At 51.2% G+C, this 19,113-nt stretch overlaps 2 protein-coding genes across 2 annotated transcripts in view; one reads left to right on the plus strand and one right to left on the minus strand.

Annotated features, from left to right (window-relative positions):
* The window catches only part of PPEF1 (protein phosphatase with EF-hand domain 1), a 54,457-nt gene extending 40,324 nt beyond the window's left edge, over positions 1–14,133 (plus strand). The window contains exons 9-17 of the mRNA XM_009900786.2: positions 1,135–1,171; positions 2,522–2,671; positions 5,997–6,185; positions 7,972–8,157; positions 9,487–9,629; positions 10,608–10,714; positions 11,579–11,742; positions 12,550–12,634; positions 13,119–14,133. Of these exons, the coding sequence (XP_009899088.2) occupies positions 1,135–1,171; positions 2,522–2,671; positions 5,997–6,185; positions 7,972–8,157; positions 9,487–9,629; positions 10,608–10,714; positions 11,579–11,742; positions 12,550–12,634; positions 13,119–13,312 (1,255 nt within the window). The 3' untranslated portion in view covers positions 13,313–14,133. The remainder of the gene's footprint in view (positions 1–1,134; positions 1,172–2,521; positions 2,672–5,996; positions 6,186–7,971; positions 8,158–9,486; positions 9,630–10,607; positions 10,715–11,578; positions 11,743–12,549; positions 12,635–13,118) is intronic.
* Positions 14,134–17,864: 3,731 nt separating this feature from the next.
* The window catches only part of PHKA2 (phosphorylase kinase regulatory subunit alpha 2), a 38,153-nt gene continuing 36,904 nt past the window's right edge, over positions 17,865–19,113 (minus strand). The window contains exon 31 of the mRNA XM_054166006.1: positions 17,865–18,858. Coding sequence (XP_054021981.1) covers positions 18,685–18,858 — 174 coding nt within the window. The 3' untranslated portion in view covers positions 17,865–18,684. The remainder of the gene's footprint in view (positions 18,859–19,113) is intronic.

Below are 19,113 nucleotides of genomic sequence, written 5' to 3' on the forward strand. Positions count from 1 at the left end.
GGAGCTCTGAAGAAAGAGCCTTGGGGGTGTTGGGTGCTGAGCAGCTCCCCAGGAGCCAGCAGTGCCCTCCTGCAGCCCAACAGGCAGCTGTGGGCTGGGCTGCAGCCAGAGGAGTGTGGGCAGCAGGGCAGCAGAGGGGATTCTGCCCCTGGGCTCGGCTCTGCTCAGACCTCGCCTCCAATCCTGCCTCCAGCTCTGGGGTCCCCAGCAGAAGGAGGATACAGAGCTGTTGGTGAAAGTCCAGAGGAGGCCACGAAGATGACAGACTGAGGGTGCTGGGGGTGTTCAGCCTGGAGAAGACTCCAGGGGGACCTTAATGCTGCTTCTCAATAGTTGAAGGGATCGTGCAGGAAGGCTACAGAGAGACTTTTCCTGAGGGTGTCCAGAGACAGGACAAGGGGGATTGGTTTGGAGCTGAGGCAAAGCAGGGTTAGAGTGGAGCTGAGGAAGAAGTTCTTCAGTGTGAGGGTGGTGAGGCTCTGGCACAGGCTGCCCAGGGAGGCTGTGGCTGCCTCGTCTCTGGGCCACGTTGGATGAGGCCTTGAGCACCTGAGTCTAGTGGAAAGGTGTCCCTGCCCATGGTGGGGAGGTTGGAGTAGATGATCTCTGAGGTTCCTTCCAGCCTGAGCCATTCTAGGATCATGTTTAGCAGCGCTGCAGTTTGGTAGATGAAAGCTGAGAGTTAGGGTGTTGTGAAAATACCACTTGCACCGAAGATGTCTTGGTGTTACATGAATGAGTTGTCACAATCCTTGTCCCTTGTGGGGGAACAGTCATGACAGATGGCATTGTCTAATACAGTTCAGTGGTTTAGGACAAAAACTGTGGAGGTTTTGTAGGAGTTTTTGCTCATCATCAGTGAGGTTCCTTTAAACTTTCTCTCCAGTATCTATTTCATTTGGATGGGAGAAACCCCAGTTGATGATTATTGGTTTGGATCCTGTTCCTGATCTCTGTACAAGAAACCAGTTTAACTGAGGGACTGAGAGACAGGGCAGAGGAAAGCACATTTAAACTGAGACAAAATAGCAGGAGAAAAAGAGGACTAGAACACTCCTGGCAAACACTGCAGTGCAGAAAACCATTCAGAAGGGGCATGCTGAAAACCAGTTCATGATGCTGTCCTATTTTCAGGTACGGCTTCACAAAAGAAGTTGTGAAGAAATACAAGGTAAGCTTCCTCCTCTTTCCTCTGTTTGCTGTGTAGTCTTGCAGGTGTAAAATGCAACCTGTGCAAACAAGGAAAACTTCCAACCAGTTTGTTCAAGTGTAGTACAAAATCACTCCAGTAATGTGGTGGAGTAGCAGGGGAATACCTGACAACGTTGTTAAGTGTTAGCCTTTTGTGCTCAGAGATCTGTGGGATGAAAGTAAGATCCCTAAGGCCACTCAACAATGCAGAAAGAGGTGAACATGAAAGGAAAACAAGAGGCAATCAAATGGCCCTACAGGAAATGTCAGATCTGTCCTCTTCAATGTTCCTATCAATGAGGGCATTGAGGCACTCTCACTTTGCAGAGACACCAAGCAGGGTGGCTCTGTCCATCTGCAAAGGAAGCTTTACAGTGAGATCTGGACAGGTGAGCCCCATAGGCCAAGGCTCAATGGATAAGGGTCAACAAGGCCAAGTGCCAGGTCCTGCAATTGGGTCACAACATCCCCATGGGGAGCTACAGGTGTGGGGATGTGTGGTTGGAAAGCTGCAGCTCAGAGAGGGACCTGGGGGTGTTGGTTGGCAGTCACTGAACATGAACCAGCAGTGTCCAGGTTGCCAAAGAGGCCAAGGGTATGCTGGCTTGGATCAGAAACACTGTGGGCAGCAGGGACAGGAGGTGACCATCCCCCTGTGCCCAGCACTGCTGAGGCCACACCTCGAGTGCTGTGTTCAGCTCTGGGCCCCTCCCTCCTGCCCCTCAATGTCCTTCCTGGAGCCTGTCCAGAAAAGGGCAAAGAGGCTGGAGCAGGGCCTGGAGCCACTGGGCTAGAGGAGGGGCTGAGGGAACTGGGGGTGTTCAGGCTGGAGAAGAGGAGGCTGAGGGAGACCTCAGTGCTCTCTACAGCTCCCTGAAGGGAGGTTGGAGTGAGGAGGGGGCAGCCTCTGCTCCTGGGTGGCAAGGGACAGGAGCAGAGGAGATGGTTCCAAGCTGCACCAGGGAAGGTTCAGGCTGGATGTTAGGAAATATTTCTTCCCTGGAAGGGGTCTCACACATTGGAATGTTCTGCCCAGGGCAGTGCTGGAGTCACCATCCCTGGAAGTGTTCAAGCAGTGTGTGGAGCTGGTGCTTGGGGACATGGTTTGGTGGTGACCCTGCAGTGCTGGGTCGAGGGCTGGACTGGATGATCCTGGAGGTCTCTTCCAGCCAGATAGATTCTGTGAATGTGTTTGGCAGTGCTGCAGCTCATGGTGTCACCTGAGTGCAAGTGCTCAGACAGGCTGTGGCAGACACATCAGCAAAATCTTTAGCTTAGAAGCAGGAGACTGTGGCAGAAACAGGATCTGATATCAGAGTGTGTTTTCCAGGACCATGGCAAACAGATCCTGGGGCTTCTACGAGACATCTTTAGCTGGCTCCCCCTCGCCACTATCATTGATAGCAAAGTTCTCATCCTCCATGGAGGAATTTCAGACACCACAGATCTGGAGTTCCTGAATGCACTTGAGAGAAATAAGGTAAGAAGTCATATCCATGTGGGGGAAGGGGTTTGTCCTCTCCAAAAAACTGAGCAATGCAATGCTGAGATCAGGTTGTTTGCATTGGGAAATGGCTGCTGTTGAAAGCATGGAAGGGAAAAGCAGGAAAGAGTAAATTTTTGTCACAATCAAAGTTAACAAAGCTTCCAGCAGGTGTTGGGAACTGATTGTTTGGCTGCTATAAAATAGTGTGAGTCTTTTGACTTCAAAATAGGTTAAAGCACTTGACATGCCTCCTTCCTGCAGTGATGGTGTGTTAGGTAGAAAGTTTGAGTCCTTCATTCTGAAGCATTTCTAAACCCTTTGGAAATCAGTCTGGCCTCATCTTTCCAGCACTACCTTTTGCCCTGGGGCTGTGCGTCTGCTATCTGTTGTGTGGGGCAAGTTCTCCACCTGTGAAGCACTGCCTTGGCAGAATCTGAGCTTTGCACGTCTTGGAGAGCCTTTCCAGCAGGATCAGACTTCAAGACTTGGCCTTAGGAAAAGAGGAATTCCTGCTTTTCAGAGATGGAGAAGACTGAAAAGTCTTGGGGGTTGGTTTGTTTTCTGACAGCTCTTTCAGTTAGGGGAGAGCAATGTGGGATTTGGGCTCAATTGGAGCAACTAAACAGATGTCTGCTTGTGATCAGGCTGCTTAGGCTCCTTGTAATCAATGGAGATCCTGGAGATCCAGACCTGCTGTTCACAGAAGTCCCCTTCAGCCTAGGGATGTCCACACTGGTCTCTGTCTGCCTGTGGAGAAACTACCCTCCATCAGTCTCCTTTGGGTCTGATTCGTGTCTGCCCACCTCACTCTAATTCACAGCCCTGGTAGACCATGGCAGGTGGGCAGAAGATACCTGTGCTTAAGCCATGGTGTGTACTGTGTGTGGAATATAGAGCTATTTCTCTCAGCCTTATGTTTTCTAACTGCCTCCAGCTCTGGTGTCCCCAGCATGAGGACACAGAGCTGTTGGAGTGAGTCCAGAAGAAGCCAGAGAGATGATCCAAGGGCTGGAGCAGCTCTGCTGTGAGTACAGGCTGAGGGAGCTGGGGGTCTTCAGCTTGGAGAAGACTCCAGAGGGACTTCAGAGCTTCCTGCCAGGACCTGAAGGGATCCTGCAGGAAGGCTGCAGATGGACTTTTCCTGAGTGTGTCAAGAGACAGGACAAGGAGGAATGGTTTGAAGCTCAGGGAGAGCAGGATTAGAGTAGACCTGAGGAAGTTCTTCAGTGTGAGGGTGGTGAGAGTCTGGCACAGGCTGCCCAGGGAGGCTGTGGCTGCCTCCTCCCTGGGGGTGTTGAGGGCCAGGGTAGATGAGGCCTTGAGCAGCTGAGTCTAGTTGAAAGGTGTCCCTGGGCATGGTGGGGAGGTTGGAGATGAGCTCTGAGGCTCCTTCCAGCATGAGTCGTTCTAGGACTCTAATGCAGTAATGAATGCTCTACAGAACAGTCAGGAGTATCTCTGTTTCTTAAAGATGTGAAGAAAGGCAATGAATACTCCAGGTCATGGAATCCAGGCTCCATGGGCTGTGCCACTATGCACTGAAATGAGCTGCTGAACTACAGATGTAGGTTTCTGAACTGTGAGCTGGGTCCTGCTCATGCTTTCACCAGGGCTGGGTTCAGTGTCTTACTGCTGCAGTAGCTGTGAAATGAAGAATTAGCAGGTCAAAGCTGCTGCCACAGGAGAGCCTTGCTAATGAGCCATGCATGGGCCACAGCTCAGGGCAATACCACTCAAGGCACAGCTGGTAACTGCCAGGCCTCACATCCTGGTCAGGGCACTGGGGAATAGCCCAGTGGTTTGCATTTTGTTTTGCATCAATCCTTGTGTCTGTAGGAGAGAAGGATTTGTGTGTGTGTAGTGTGTGTGTGTTGGGTTGTGCCTTTATTTTTCACCCCAGAAATGAGCTAGTGTGAGAACTTCCTCTCCCTGGGAAGGAGTCTGCATTAATGAGCACTCATGGAGCCACAGCATGCAGCTCCACAGGTGCTGTGCATGCTGGAGGAGGCTGATTGAACAATAAAAGGGCCTGATGTAATACTTTATCAGTTTCACTGCTACCCACCTGCCACTCAACTGATTTGAGCCAAGTGAACCTAGCAGCATGCTCCAGTAGTGGATGCAGTTTCACCATCAGTGTAGGTGCATATTTTGAGGTTCTAGTGGAGGTAGGCACTGAAGTGTCACCCCTGAGCCCAGACCATACTCACTGTATAGCAAGAACTTCTGAGTGGCTGTGGCTTGGAAGGAGTCAGTGTCTGGGCAGGGATGTGAGAGCAGCTCTGAAGAGGCTGCTCCCTGAGGGATAGAAAGCAAAGCCTCTGCAAGTGCCAACCCAAATATGTCACTGTGGTGTAGTTGGTACTTGTGTTTAGGGTCTGCAGGGCTGGTGGTGAAACAGCAAAGGCTGCTGCCCACTAGAGAATTTGCTGCAGTGCTTGCTTTAAGATTGACTCCAGGAGTCAAAAAGTGCTCTTCAGGCTGTAGTCTCACTAGAAATCACTCTGTTAAACTATTTGCTGCAACATCAGATTATTTCTTTTTTTAATTACTAAAGCCTTATTTCATACTGAACTTAATCTAATGTGGCTAAAGAGTAGCTCCTAGGGGTGTCCTTCTAAGATGACTGCATGCCACTGATTCTCCTAAGGACCACTTCTGTAGTCATTCATGACCCTTTATGGTGTCCAGTTCTGAAGCCCTCAGCACAGGAAGGACATGGACCTGATGGAGCAGGTCCAGAGGAGGGCCACGAAGATGATCAGGGGGTTGGAGCACCTCTGCTACAAGAACAGGCTGAGAGCTGAGGGTGTTGGGCTTGAAGAAAAGGCTCCAGGCAGACCTAAGAGCAGCCTTCCAGTACCTGAGGGGGTCTGCAGGGACTGATCCCAAAGGCCTGAAGGGATGAGGTGAGAAGCAATGGTTTGAAATAAGAGCAGATCAGATGGAGATTGGCTGTGAGGAACAAGTTCTGCCCCAGGAGGCTGCTGCCACACTGCAGCAGGCTGCCCAGGGGAGGGAGTTGAGGTCCCATCCCTGGAGTTATTCAGGATCAGGCTGGACAAGGCTGTGAGCAACCTGCTGTAGTGGAGGATGTCCCTGCTGAGTGCAGGGGGTTGGACTGGAAGAGCTTTGGAGGTCCCTTCCAACCCAAACCATTCTCTGATTCTGTGAAACACCTGCAGCTTCCACCAAAGCTGTGAGCTGAGGGCATTGCAAGAGTTGAGTGTATCAGCAGAGATGGGGAACTTGTGAGCCTTGCTGCTGGTATCTGTGTTGTTTGTGTGTCCTGGTAACCATTCCATTTCTGTATTTCAAGCTGAAGTCTTTGATGCGGCCACCAAAGTCAGCACCAGACAGACAGGACCAAGGGACGGAGGGAATTCCCACAACCAGAGCCAGTAAGCATACTGCCAACCAGAAAACACAGCACAGCTCTTCAGCAGGCTCTGCTGAGCCTTCAGCCTCAAGTTTGCCTCCAGACCCTGCCCTCAAGGAATGGAAACAGGTAGGTGACACTGAGGACACTGATACCCAGTGCCTCCTGCCAAACCCAGCAGGTGCTCTGTTCAGGCAGGGTCATTAAATCTGAGGGAGCACCGTGGATCAGGAGAGGTTGGGGACTGACCTGTTGGTGAGCAGTGCAAAGAGGGACCTGAGGGTCCTGGTCGACAGAAGGATGCCCATGAGCCAGCAATGTGCCCTGGTGGCCAAGGACATCCTGGGGTGCATTAGAAGGGCTGTGGTTAGTGTGGGTCAAGAGAGGTTTTCCTGCCCCTCTGCTCTGCCCTGGTGAGGCCACATCTGGAATCTTGTGTCCAGTTCTGGGCCTCTCAGTTCAAGAAGGACCTCAGGGAACTGCTTGAGAGAGTCCATCCCAAACCCACAAAGATGCTGCAGGCAGTGGTAGATCTCCCTGTGAGGCCAGGCTGAGGCAGCTGGGGCTTGGAGCAGAGGAGCCTGAAGGCTGCTCTCATTGCTGGGGATACAGATGTGCAGGGCAGTGTGGGGACAAGGGAGTCAGGCTCTGCTCAGGGATGTGCAAGGACAGCCCAATGGGCACTGGGTGCCAGCTGGAGCAGAGCAGGTGCCACAGGAACAAAAGGGAAACCTTTTTCCCTGTAAGGGTGTGAGAGGCCTGGAGCAGGCTGCCCAGAGGTTGTGGAGTCTCCTTGTGTGGAGGCATTGCTAAGCCAGCTGGATGTGTTGCTGTGGGAGCTGCCCTGGGTGCTCCTGCTCTGGCAGGGGGATTGGCCTGGATGCTCTCTGGAGGTCTCCTCCAACCCCTCACATTCTGTGAGCTGTCTATTCTTAAGCCTTCCATTATTCATGGGGGGCAGACTCGCCAACTTTAGTTCTCTGGATGCTTTTTGCAGCTCTGGTCATACAGGCTTGTGATTTCCTACCTCCCAAACACCATTTACCCAGAGTTTTCTTAGCCATCAGGAGGAAACTGCTCAGTATGAGATGTTTGCTTGCCCTCAAGTGGTTGGATCTGTTGGTACAGAGGTGGTTGTCAAATAGGTCAGCCTGCAATTGTCAGTGCCAAGAGTAGCTTTTTTTAGCTGTGGTTTTGGCAGCTGAATGCTGAAACTATCCCCAAAAAACCCCAACACCTGAGACCTACAGGCTGATTACTCAAGAGTGGGAGGTTTTTGTCCTCTAGCTGTTTATTTTCCTCTTGGAATATTCAAGGCAGCACAGAGCTGTTGTCATGCTGCCATTTACTAAGGGCTGATAATTTGCAAAGCTTCATTTGCACAGCACTTTAGGAGCACAAAACTGAATTTTATGTTTCCTCTTCTGAGTTTGTCTTCAGACAACTGATTTAAGGGACAATAAAGCCAAAGGCAACTCTTGTCATGTTTAGAGCAGCCACTCCCAAGCCTAGCTGAGGTAAAACCACTGAGCCGTGTGGTTATCAGGTCTGTGCTGGGACACACAAACCCCTCTCACACCCCTACCCAAAGCAGGCAGCTTTTGCTCTCTTTGAAACAGCCCAGCTGCCATTCCCTGAGATGGGAAACCTCAGCTGTAAAAGGAAGTGCATTGCTGAAATGGTATTTCACCTGAGGTAAGTTCAGCCAAAATCTAGACAATGTTTCATTAGGGAAAGGAGAACAGAAGTCTCAGCCCTAGAGAGTGTCCTGCTGGAAGGAAGAAAACACAGGACCCCTTAGTTAGCCCAGGTGTTGTCCTGTGGAGCTCTTGGTATGGTCACTACTTCAGACAACCATAGGCACTCAGTCCTTGCCTGCTATCAGTCCTCACCTGCTTGACTTTGCTCATTATAGACCCTTGACATTCTGTGGAGTGATCCAAGAAGCCAGAATGGCTGCACACCAAACAAGTGTCGAGGAGGAGGTTGTTACTTTGGTCCTGATGTCACTGCCAAGCTCTTTGAAAGGTATAATCTGAAGATGCTCATCAGGTCTCACGAATTCAAGCCTGAAGGTTATGAGATCAGTCATGATGGGAAGGTAAGATGTTCCCATGTTAAACACCATGCTCCTGTGACTTACTTTCACTGGCAAAGCCACAGTAAAGTGCTCTGCAAACCTAACTGGGGAAAACAAACAAAAGACTTCTTTAAAATGGATTTGGGGGTGTTGTGTGCAAGGTAGGTGTCAGAACAAACCACAGACTTCTGATAAAGCTCTTCACAGCTTCAGGCAGCCAGGACTTGCTCCTGTGAAAACACAGGAACAAAACCTCCAAGGAGAGGTATGAGGAAGTACAGTGCAAGAGATGCTCTGAGGCTCCAGAAGCCTTTTAACTGAATGATTGCTCTTCTGGCCCTGCTTTCTCACAGGCCAGCAGGAACCCTGAAAACCAGATCCAGCTTAGAAAGAGGTTTCTGTTGAGGCCTTGAGCAGCTGAGTCTAGTTGAGAGGTGTCCCTGCCCATGGTGGGCAGGTTGGAGAAGGACCTGAGAGTCCTGGCAGGTAACAAGTTCTGCCTGGGGGCAGCAATGTGCCCTGGTGGCGAAGAAGGCCAATAGGATCCTGGGATGCATGAAGAAGAGTGTCACCAGCAGATCCAGGTAGGTTTGCTTCCCAATACTCTACGCTGCTGAGACCTCAGCTGGAATATTGCATCCAGCTCTGGGCTCCCCAGTTCAGGAGGGACAGGGATCTGCTGGGGAGAGTCCAAGGGAGGGCTGCAAGGATGCTGAAGGGACTGGAGACTGCCTGGGGAGGAGAGGCTGAGAGCCCTGGGGGTGGTTCCTCTGGAGAGAAGACTGAGAGGGCATTTAATGTTTATTAATATCTGAGGGCTGGGGGTCAAGAGGCCTGAGTCAGGTGCACCCTGGAACAGGGCAAGGGACAATGGATATGAACTCCAGCACAGGAGGTTCCAGCTCAACATGAGGAGTTTCTTTATTGTGAGGGTCACAGAGCTCTGGACAGACTGCCCAGAGAGGTTGTGGAGTCTCCTTCTCTGGAGCCTTTCCAGCCCGGTCTGGATGTGTTCCTGTGCTGGATTCTCTGCTCCTGCTCTGGCAGGGGGCTTGGACTGGAAGATCTCCAGAGGTCCCTTCCAACCCCTTAAATCCTGTGAGCCTGTGATCTCTGAGGCCCTTTCCAACCTGAGTCATTCTGTGATCAAACAGTGAGTTCCAGCACACCGCCCTCTGAAGTTCTGAAGGCTCAAAGAGTGTGAGCCATGTAGTGACCACCACAGCTGTTGACCTCTGGTTTTCCATGTACACTTAATGCTGGAGCTGGCCTGGTTTGTGTATGGTCATTTCAGCCAGGAGCCTCGAGGAGAGCTGTTCCACCAGCAGTGTCCTTGTTTCCCACATGCAGGTCATCACTATCTTTTCTGCCTCTAACTATTACGAAGAGGGGAGCAACCGCGGGGCTTACATCAAGCTGACTCCCGAGCTGACGCCTCGCTTCGTGCAGTACCAAGTCAGCAAGCAGACGCGCAGGCAGAACCTGCGCCAGAGGTACAGCTCTCTGCGCTCCCAGGGTGCCTCCCACAACGAGGGGGTCCCCTCTTCACCTTGTTCTCCCTTGGCTTTTTGCTTGGCAATATAAAAGTTAACCCAGTAGATATGGCTGCTGTTGGAGAGAGTCCAGAGGAGGGTGCAAAGATGAGCCGAGGGCTGGAGCAGCTCTGCTGTGAGCACAGGCTGAGGGAGCTGGGGGTGTTCAGCCTGGAGAAGACTGAGCTGCCTGCCAGTACCTGAAGGGATCCTGCAGGAAGGCTGCAGAGGGACTTTCCTGTCACTGGACACCCCCAGGAACAAGGGGGAATGGTTTGAAGCTGAGGCAGAGCAGGGTTAGAGTGAAGCTGAGGAAGAAGTTGAATGTGAGGGTGGTGAGTGTGGCACAGGCTGCCCAGGGAGGCTGTGGCTGCCTCCTGCCTGGGGGTGTTGAAGGCCAGGCTGGATGAGGCCTTGAGCAGCTGAGTCTAGTTGAGAGGTGTCCCTGGGCATGGTAGGGAGCTTGGAGATGATCTGAGGTCCCTTCCAACCTAAGCCGTTCTAGGATTCAGCTCCCAAAGGTAATTAGATGCAGTAAACAGTTAGAGCAGACAATTGTCAGGACTCCTAAAGGGCCTGTGCCTGTCCTGTCTGCATTAAGGCTGCAGTGTTAACCTGGACAAATCATGTTATGATGTGAGTCTAAAAAGGTTACCATGAGTGCTTTGCCATGCCTAGCACTGTGGTCAGATTGAATAGAGCAAAGGAGCTTGGAATGCTCTCCATTATCTCCCCAATTCCCATGATTCTGAAGGGGTTTTGCTTGGTTCATTGACTTGGGGGATTTTTTTCCCTGCCCCAGTGTTGCCATTTATGATGACTCTAAACATACTACAGCTTCAAGGATGTAAGAATTTGATGATGAATGTTGAAAAGTATAAAATAAGAGGATTTAATCCCTTTAAGGACCTGCTCTGCCTTTTTTGTTCCCTCTCCTAGGGTAGGTACAATTGAATCCTCTGCTTTGAAGTCCTTACGAGAGAAGATTTATGCCCACAGGTCTGAACTCACCCATGCCTTTGCACAGTATGACCACAACGGCACAGGTAACTTCACCTCTCTCTCCAGCTGCCACCAGGGGGAGAGCAGCTGCTGGGTGCCTGGGGGCAGGGGATACAGACCCAATGGTCCTGCCTGCCCGTGTAAAGCTGGAGGGCAGCAAAGGCAGCTGATCCTGTGTCCTTTGTGACTGCAGAGGAAGGAGATGTTAGCAAGTTCTTAGCCCCAGGAAACAACCCGAGGGGATGAAGCTTTAGGGAGAAGAAATCAATTGAAACCCCTTGGCAGGTAAGGAAATGGTGTTTGTAGGACAGAGAGTTCAGGCTCCAGAAGCTACAAAGGTTGTGACAGGGAACTGGTGTCTCAGGTGAGAGGGAACTGGTCTCCTGCATCTGGGAGATAGCTGAGGAAAGCTGCCTGGCTGTGCCACTCCCAGACACACCCCCATGCATCACCTGAAGAGAATTCAATGGCAAATTGATACATGAACCTTTTACCAGAGAGCAAGGAGTTGATGGCTTCTAGCAGAAATAATACCACCTTTCTTCAAGATGGCTTCTCACTTCACTGGCTTGCCACCTGTGCTCCTAGAAGGGCAATCAGGAGAGTCATTCTTTGGCCACTGACCAACCATTTAACAGATTTCTGTCTTGTCCCTAGTTGCAGCTCAGCTCAAATCTGGTTTTCTCAGAAGGTATGAAAACATGCTGAGCAGCATCATAGCATCACAAAGTTGTTGAGTTTGGAAAGGACCTTTGGAAACATCTGCTCCCACTCTCCTCTTCATTGTTCTGAGGGGTTTTAGCCCAAGAAAAGGAGAAAATCTTTCTTAACCATGGCAGAAGGCATGCTGGTGACTGCTGGGTGCTGTCAGCTGCCACTTGTGACCATGAACTGACTCCTCCTGGCAGGCACCATTCCTGTCAATGACTGGGCTGCAGCCATGGAGTCTGTCCTGCAGCTGGACCTGCCCTGGAGGATGCTGCGCTCTCAGCTGGCACAGATCAGCCCAGATGGAGAAGTTGACTTCATGTCCTGTTTTTATGATTTGAAAATAAGTCAACCTATCAAAGAGGTAAGGAGGAAAATTTGCCTCCTTGCAAACCTTGGAGGAAGAGCTTTTGGTGCAACTTGAGGCACAAGGCAGTGGTTTGTCCAATCAGGCAGAAAGCTACAGATAACGAGTTGCTGAGCTTCCTTTTATAGGGAGTGGAGGGAAGTGAGCAGTGCCAGGGTACAAAATCTCATTCCCTGCTAAGGTAGATGCTTAAAATAGGTTGGATGAATCACAAGCTCCAACTGCCTCTTACTTTCCCTCAAGGGCAGCTGAGGGATGTGACAAATCCTACCCCAAAGCGCCCAATCCTCTCTCTTGGAGATGAGCTTTTCAATTGGGCTCCAGAGCCAATTCAGGCACCTGCAGGAGGGAGTCCCCAGTTGCAGCTGGACTTCTTTAGGTGTTTAATGGCAGCTGAGGTCTCCTCTGCAGAGCCCAGCTGTTAGCCAGTGGCTGCACAGTGCTTTGGTACTTAGCTGCTGCCACCATTTTTCTGCAGAGCAGAGCAGCTTTCTGGGAGTGTCTGGCAGCCAGCCCCTTCCCCAGATTATCCCTGTTTCTACAAATAATTACTGAAGGTAGGAGGTGTGAAGGGCTCCTTCTCTCCCTGCCCTGCCATCTGAAAGTGACAGATTTTAGCTGATTATTCCTCAGGGCAAGACACAAAACTGTCATTCCAGAGAACTCAGGCATACAGATTTAACAAACCCCCAAACACTTGACAAGTTGAAGTGGGAAAACAGCTCAAGGTAGTTCAGATTCTGCTGGCTAGACGGAGTCAAACCCAACAGCTGAATGGCTTCCTGTATGTGACTTCAACCCCAGGCTCAGCCAGCATTGGTGGAAACACTGTGCAGGTACAGAAAGGATCTGGAGATCATCTTTAACATCATTGACAAGGATCACTCAGGTAAGTCCAGCTCAGTCTAGCTCACTGCACTGCACCAGCTCTGGGGAGCTTACACTGCTTATCTCCCTCCCACACTGTGGGTCCTCCCCCTTTAGGCTTCTAAATTTCAGAGGAGCCAGAGGTGATGTCATTTCCCCAGTTTAGGGAAGACTGTCAGGCTCTACCCATATAAGGGACAGTACACAGGGGGAAAAAACGTCTCTCATATCCCAGCTCCAGTCTGGCTTCTCTCCTTTAGAGGCTTTTTCTCTCTTCCACTCCCAGTCAACATTTACTGCTTGCTCAGTTTCACTGCTGGAAGCTTTAGATCATTAGCAGAGAGAAGAATTCACCACTTCAGCCCTAGGATGGACAGAACAACCCCAAGCCACAGGAGGCAGGGAACTTTCTTGCCCTGAAGGCAGGTGGATATGTGCAGGAAGGGGAAGCAGCACTGGAAAAAAACCAACCAAACAAAAAGCACCTTGCTGTCTGTCTCCTTCAGGTCTGATTTCTCTTGAGGAATTTGGCCAGATGTGGAAACTCTTCACTTCTCACCTGGGGATTGATGTATGTGATGAGTCCATTGACAAGTTAGTCCTCAGCATAGACTACAACAAAGATGGCCACATTGACTTCAATGAATTTCTAGAGGCCTTTCACGTGGTTCATAGACTAGAGAAAAAGGCAAACTCATGAGAGGGCAGAACTTCCTGGGGGCTGCCTTGGAAGCTCCTCACCTTGCTGGCCTTGGTCAGAGGCAGCCCAGGCTCCAGCCCGACAACCACTAACCAGGCTCCTGGAGAGGGTGAGCATTGTGGTCACTCTGCAAGCCTTGCTCTGGATGAGACAGAAGAGATAAACCCCACTGCTTACTGTAATCTTATTACTCTCACTGCCACATCAGCACCTTGCAATTTATCTTCCCCCTTGGTGGCTTCTCTATCAATCCAAACTAGGAACACTGCCAAGGTCACGCCTACAGCCCCATGGGAAGAGCATTTTGGTGTGTTTCTTCCAGCAGTCCTGAGCGACAGCTGAGGAACAGAGGAACAGCATTGATGAGCCCCAAGGAACATATCAGACCCTCCCTGGCCATACAGTGGGCAAAGCAGAAGCTAGCTGCAGGCTGTCCAGTCAGAGAGGCTTACAACCCTTGCATGATGCAGTGGAATTAAAGCATTCCAGGTCCTGTCCTCCTTGAAGTTTACAGAAACAGCTTAAAGGACCTGAGCTGGAAGCACTACATTTCCTCTTGCCACTGGTTACTGCTCCCTGCCTTTGCTGGGCTGTGGAGCTCAGAAACACTCCTAACTCCTCACCTAAATCCCTGGCATGCTGATGGTGTAATATGGGAGAGATGGCAAAATAAAGCTTCAGCTTTCACCACCACCTGGAGCTGTGGTGTCTGTCTGTCCTTCAGTACCAACACCACCCTTTTCCTGAAAATAAACTGCCTTTCTTTAAAGCAGAGAGAGGAGGCAGAAGAGCAAACAAACCCGGAGATTACTGATAGTATTGTGGAGTCTCCTTCTCTGGAGCCTTTCCAAACCCACCTGGATGCATTCCTGTGCAGACCACCCTCTGTGACCCTGCTTTGGCAGGAGGATCGGACTTGGATCGCTTGAGGTCCCTTCCAACCTCTAGCATATTGTGATTCTGTGAACCTACCCCTGCACAGAATTAAGCAGAAATTCTTTACCAAGTAAAGTGAGAAATTCTGGAATGGAGGTTTTGGAACACAGCAAGAACCCAGTGCTTCCCACCAGACCACAAGCCAATCTTCCCATCCCTGCAGGTCTCAGCCCAGCTACTGCTGTTGGGGAGAGCAGCAAGAGCTGGACTCCATTCTCTTGCACCTTACATTCTGAATGCAACACACTGATGTAGAGTGAAGTGCAGCCAGGTCAGAAGCCTTCTGAGAGCAGCACTGCCTCCCTCAGCTGTAGTGAGTACAGGAAGAGCTGTTTGGGCAGGAAAAGGTTCCAGCCCAGCCAGTCTTTACCCTCCCACGGCAGCAGATGAGCTAAGGCAAGGAGCTAGGTTTTATTTCATTACAGCAATCAATGTACAAACAAAAGCAGCCTGCCCAGTCTGGCAGCACACAACCTAAGAGCAGCCCCAGTCCTGCTGTCTTGTTGGTTTTCTTCACTCTTTTTTTCTACAAAATATTTCTCCAGAGAAATATTTGTAACTTGACAGAAGAATGAAAAGTAAATGCACCCCAAGGGGAATGTGACAGCACAGCTCTGGAGCCCTCCTCTGCTACCACCACCACCGCCTTGTGTCCCCTCCACCCAAAAACAGGAGAAAGCCAGGGAAGTGCAGCAGGAAGTGGGAGCTCAGCCACATGGCTGACAGCCTCCAGCTTCAACGTTGCCCCCTAACAACAGGCTCCTGAAGCTGCTCCGGTGGGAGGCTGAGGAATGCTCACCTTGGGAGGGATCACTGCAGGAGAGGGGATGCAGAGGTGGAGTCACAGCACTGAGCTTCGCTGGGCTGGAGGTGAGAAGAGGCTTTCCAGGGTGCTGCACTGAAGAATGGTTGGAGCTGAGTCACTGAGCCTTTCTGGGGAAGAAAACACCTCCCCTGTCAGCTGCTAGCAGCACACAGGAGCCCCCTGACCCCTAACAGAAGCAGGGGAGGTGGCAGGGGCAGTAGCTGTGAAAGATGTCATGGCAAGAATAAGAGCCACTTGAGACTCAAACTGGGAGTGGGAAGGAGCCCAGATACTTGTCCTTAAATCCAAGCTGTTCAAGCTGAAGCACTTCTCCCATAGCCCCTAATCTTGGGTTTTTTAGCCCACAATTTTATGCAGCAGCCACTTAATGTCACAGCTGTAAGCAGAGCTTTGAGCAGGGATGACTCAGCCTGCAGCTGAGTGCCAAAAGCCCTGCCCTACAGGTACAGATGCCACTGCTTTGGGCATCTCGGTGTCTCTTATTTCCTGGGCAAATCTGCTCCTACCTCCAGACCACACCAGAAGGCTCCCACTTCACTGCTGCCAGAGTCCTGCAGTGCTCTGTGCACGCAGGGTTGCAGCCTAGCTGTTTTGCTACCCTCCACAGAAAGTAGCCAGACAGTTTGAGGGCTGCACAGCTCACCTTGCCCTGCCAGGAACAAGCAGTGCTCCTCCCCTGAGGAACGAGGCCATGATCAGCAGGGCAGAAGCCAGGCAGATTTTGTACCCCAACCATTAAGCTTTCACGTGTAGGAAGAGCAGCCAAGGGAGATGGAAGCTGCTTTTGCTCTGCCTGATTTGACAACCTCCTGTTCTTTGCAGCAGGGAGAGGGAAACAGCCAGGAGGCAGCAAGCAGGGAGGGCACTAGCCCAGAGTAGCTGGGCTGCAGCCACTGTGCGCTCCGAGATGGACACAGCTGCTGATCCTGGCCCCTGACCTCTGCCAGCCCCATGCCTGGCTGCCCTCATGGCTCTGCAGTTGCTTCTGCCCCACAGCTGCAAACTGTTTAGGGCAGCAGACTGGAGAGCCCAGGTCTCAGGTGGATCTATTTTAATGCCTAACACCCTTTTTTCTGAGGCACTGGAGTGTCTGCTCACCTTTGCCTGCTTCCCATAAACAACTTCCCAGGGACCTGAGGTTGGCCTCTGTTGGCTCCCTGGGGACACCTGACAGCCAAGTGCAGCCTCTGCCAGTTAGCTCAGCCCTGCACAGGTATTTTAACTGGGAGCATCCTCCCGGTGCTGGCTCTGCTTTGCACCAGCTGAACAAGCAGGGCACTCTGCCAAACCTCATTTGCTTCACTGGGAGTCACCTTCCAGAGCAAACCTAAACAGGGCTGAGCAGTAACACAGCAGCAAGCTGCAGCTGTGCCTGACCTGGAGGAAGCCCAAGTTTCCCTTCCCTTGGCCTTGTGTTTCAGAAGCCTTTACCACCTTCCCTCTTCAAATTACCACATCAATGCTTCCCAAGTGCTGTGCTCCTTGTGATAATTGATGCTGGTGAACATAAATACACCAAACCCAAGGGCATTCCCAATTAAAGATACCATGAATACTCCCAACAAGAGAAAAACAAAAGTGTTAAGGAGTGTCCAAGGCTGTTTGGACCTAGGCTCAGTTCCTTTAGACTTCACTGCAGCTGCATGAAAAACCCAACTGCATCATCCTTCTTGTTTCTGAAAACAAGATCACACTTGTAGGTAAAACACTAAATAAAGGAAGATCCTGAGAGGGAATCATTTTGTACCTCTCTCAGCCTAAGAGTCAAGAAGAAAAGCAGAGATAGCTGCCACTGCTGACATCTCCTGGGATGCTGCAGAGAGCAGGAAGCATCACGCAGGCTCTTGTGTGCTCACACTGCACTGTCACATCTGCCTGCTGAAGCTAGACAAAGGATTCTGCTTACCTTTAGTGGGAACCAAGCTAAGTGATCTCTCACAACAAGCCATCCTGAAGGCAAAGCCATACAAGACAGGCACCATGCCAGTAAAATGACTTCCTCCTCTTACTGCTAATTGCACCTAATCTATAGGTTTATAGCAACCCCCCAGCTTTGATGCTGGTTAGCACAGTGTGTGCCCCTCAGAGCACCCAGGCCAAGGGCTCCTGTGCCCCCCCCATGGGCTGCCAAACCCTCCTGGTCTCTGCAAAAAACCATGAAACCACCTTCTGAGGCCTCCCACACCTTTGCCCTCCTAAGCAGTGCCCAGACATTGCTAGAGCAGCAGCAGCTCTGCAGAGGGCCAGCAGGCAGGGTGCTGTGGCCACTGCAAGCTTAGCCTGCCCAGCAGCACTTGGACACTGCCTTCCTTTCATCAAGGCTGTTCAGCCATCTGTATAAAACCAGAACAGAAACCAATTCATTCTCCACAGCACCACATTTCCACCACCCCCCTGGTTTTCAAACACTCTAAAAATGGCCTAGTTGATTTGATCAGCACAGAAAATGCTTCCTTTGTACAGGCCAGAGCCGCTCTCCCCCTTTACCTGGCAAGCCGCAATCATTCTGATCCTCTCTGCTTCCACACCTCCACACTGCTGAGCTCAGTTGCAATGGCCAAGGAGCCAGTTCCCTGCAGGACACCATATCCCTGGGAGCAGCTGCAGGAACTGGTTCCCAGCGGACAGATTCAAGGCACAGGCAGGAAAGCTGGGAGCTGTCCAAGGGGACGCTTCCAGGCAGCCCATCCCTAACCACCATTTGAAATGTGTGACTTTAAATTAAAAAAAGACAACAAAAACAAAGGAAGGAACAAAGAAAGAAACATCAAAGCCTTCCATAAAGCTGTGCTGGGAGGGTGGTAACGACGACATTCTTAACTCTGAGGCTCTTCGCAAGGGAAGGGATCAGGAGACTTGGAAAGGTGCTGGAGTGGAGGAGGTTTTTCTTGCTCCATTCCGAGGAGAGGATTACAGGCATAAAACCATCACCCTGGAGAAGCTGCAGGCTGGAGAGTTTGCCTCCAAAGCCCTGGGGCTGCTTTGTTCAGGTTAAAGGCAGAGATCTTCCTGAGAGGCTCTGCTCTCACCTCAGTGGACCCTGTCAGACCTTTGTCTCTGCTGGTGTCTGCCCTGCACTGACAGGTGCCAGCGAGATGGGAACCAGGATAAATGTGTACCAGGAACATCAGCTGCTTAGTTCAAGTTCTTCCTCTACTTTACATCTCCTTGGGTGGCTCACACCGTGCACTGGTGCTTCACAATGATGTGCATTTACACACAGCAGGAGAAAAATTAATGACTTCCATCACTGCCCTTGATTGGGAGGCTTTTATGCCTGAGATCCAGCTCCTTCGTTTTATTATGCCTTTTGATCTCCACAGAGTAATCCCTTTGCCTCTTGGCAGAGCTGAGTAATTCTTGCTAATTTCATGTGAATTACACTTGGGGCAGAAGGAGCCTCATTGTTTGTTATTTCTGGCACACTCTCCTCTCTCAGAACCAGGCCAAATTCCACCTACCTGTCCCCTGCAGGTACACCACAACTAGCGTGGAAGGCTGAGGTAGTGCACAGCACACAGACACGCAGCAGCTAAACCAGAGGCTTATGACAGGAAAATGGGAGCAGGGAAGATCTTCTGAGCCTTCCCCTCACTGCATGAGGCAGCCCTCACTGCATGGCACAGCCTGTGCTAGGCAGGAAGTCGTGCAAATAAATGATGATGGCTTTTGTCAGGTATGTCATGGTGCCATAGGCCCCACTGGGAGCACTGTCATAAAAGAAGTGGCAGATGCCTGTGGCCACGTCCTTCTCCAAGATCCTGCCTGTAGCTCCAAAGGATTTCTGGAAAGACACAAGCAGAGAAGCAGGGAAGTCAGGGGTGCATGTTCATTGGGAAATCCTTGCCAGATCGTGATCATGGAATCACAGAAGGGCTCAGGTTGGAAGGGACCTCAGAGCTCATCTCCTCCAAGCTCCCCACCATGCCTAGGGACACCTCTCAGCTAGACTCAGCTGCTCAAGGCCTCAGCCAGCCTGGCCTTCAACACCCCCAGGCAGGAGGCAGCCACAGCCTTCCTGGGCAGCCTGTGCCACACT

Source organism: Dryobates pubescens, chromosome 12 (genome assembly GCF_014839835.1).
Source record: "Dryobates pubescens isolate bDryPub1 chromosome 12, bDryPub1.pri, whole genome shotgun sequence".
In the NCBI taxonomy this organism is placed as follows: Eukaryota; Metazoa; Chordata; class Aves; order Piciformes; family Picidae; genus Dryobates; species Dryobates pubescens.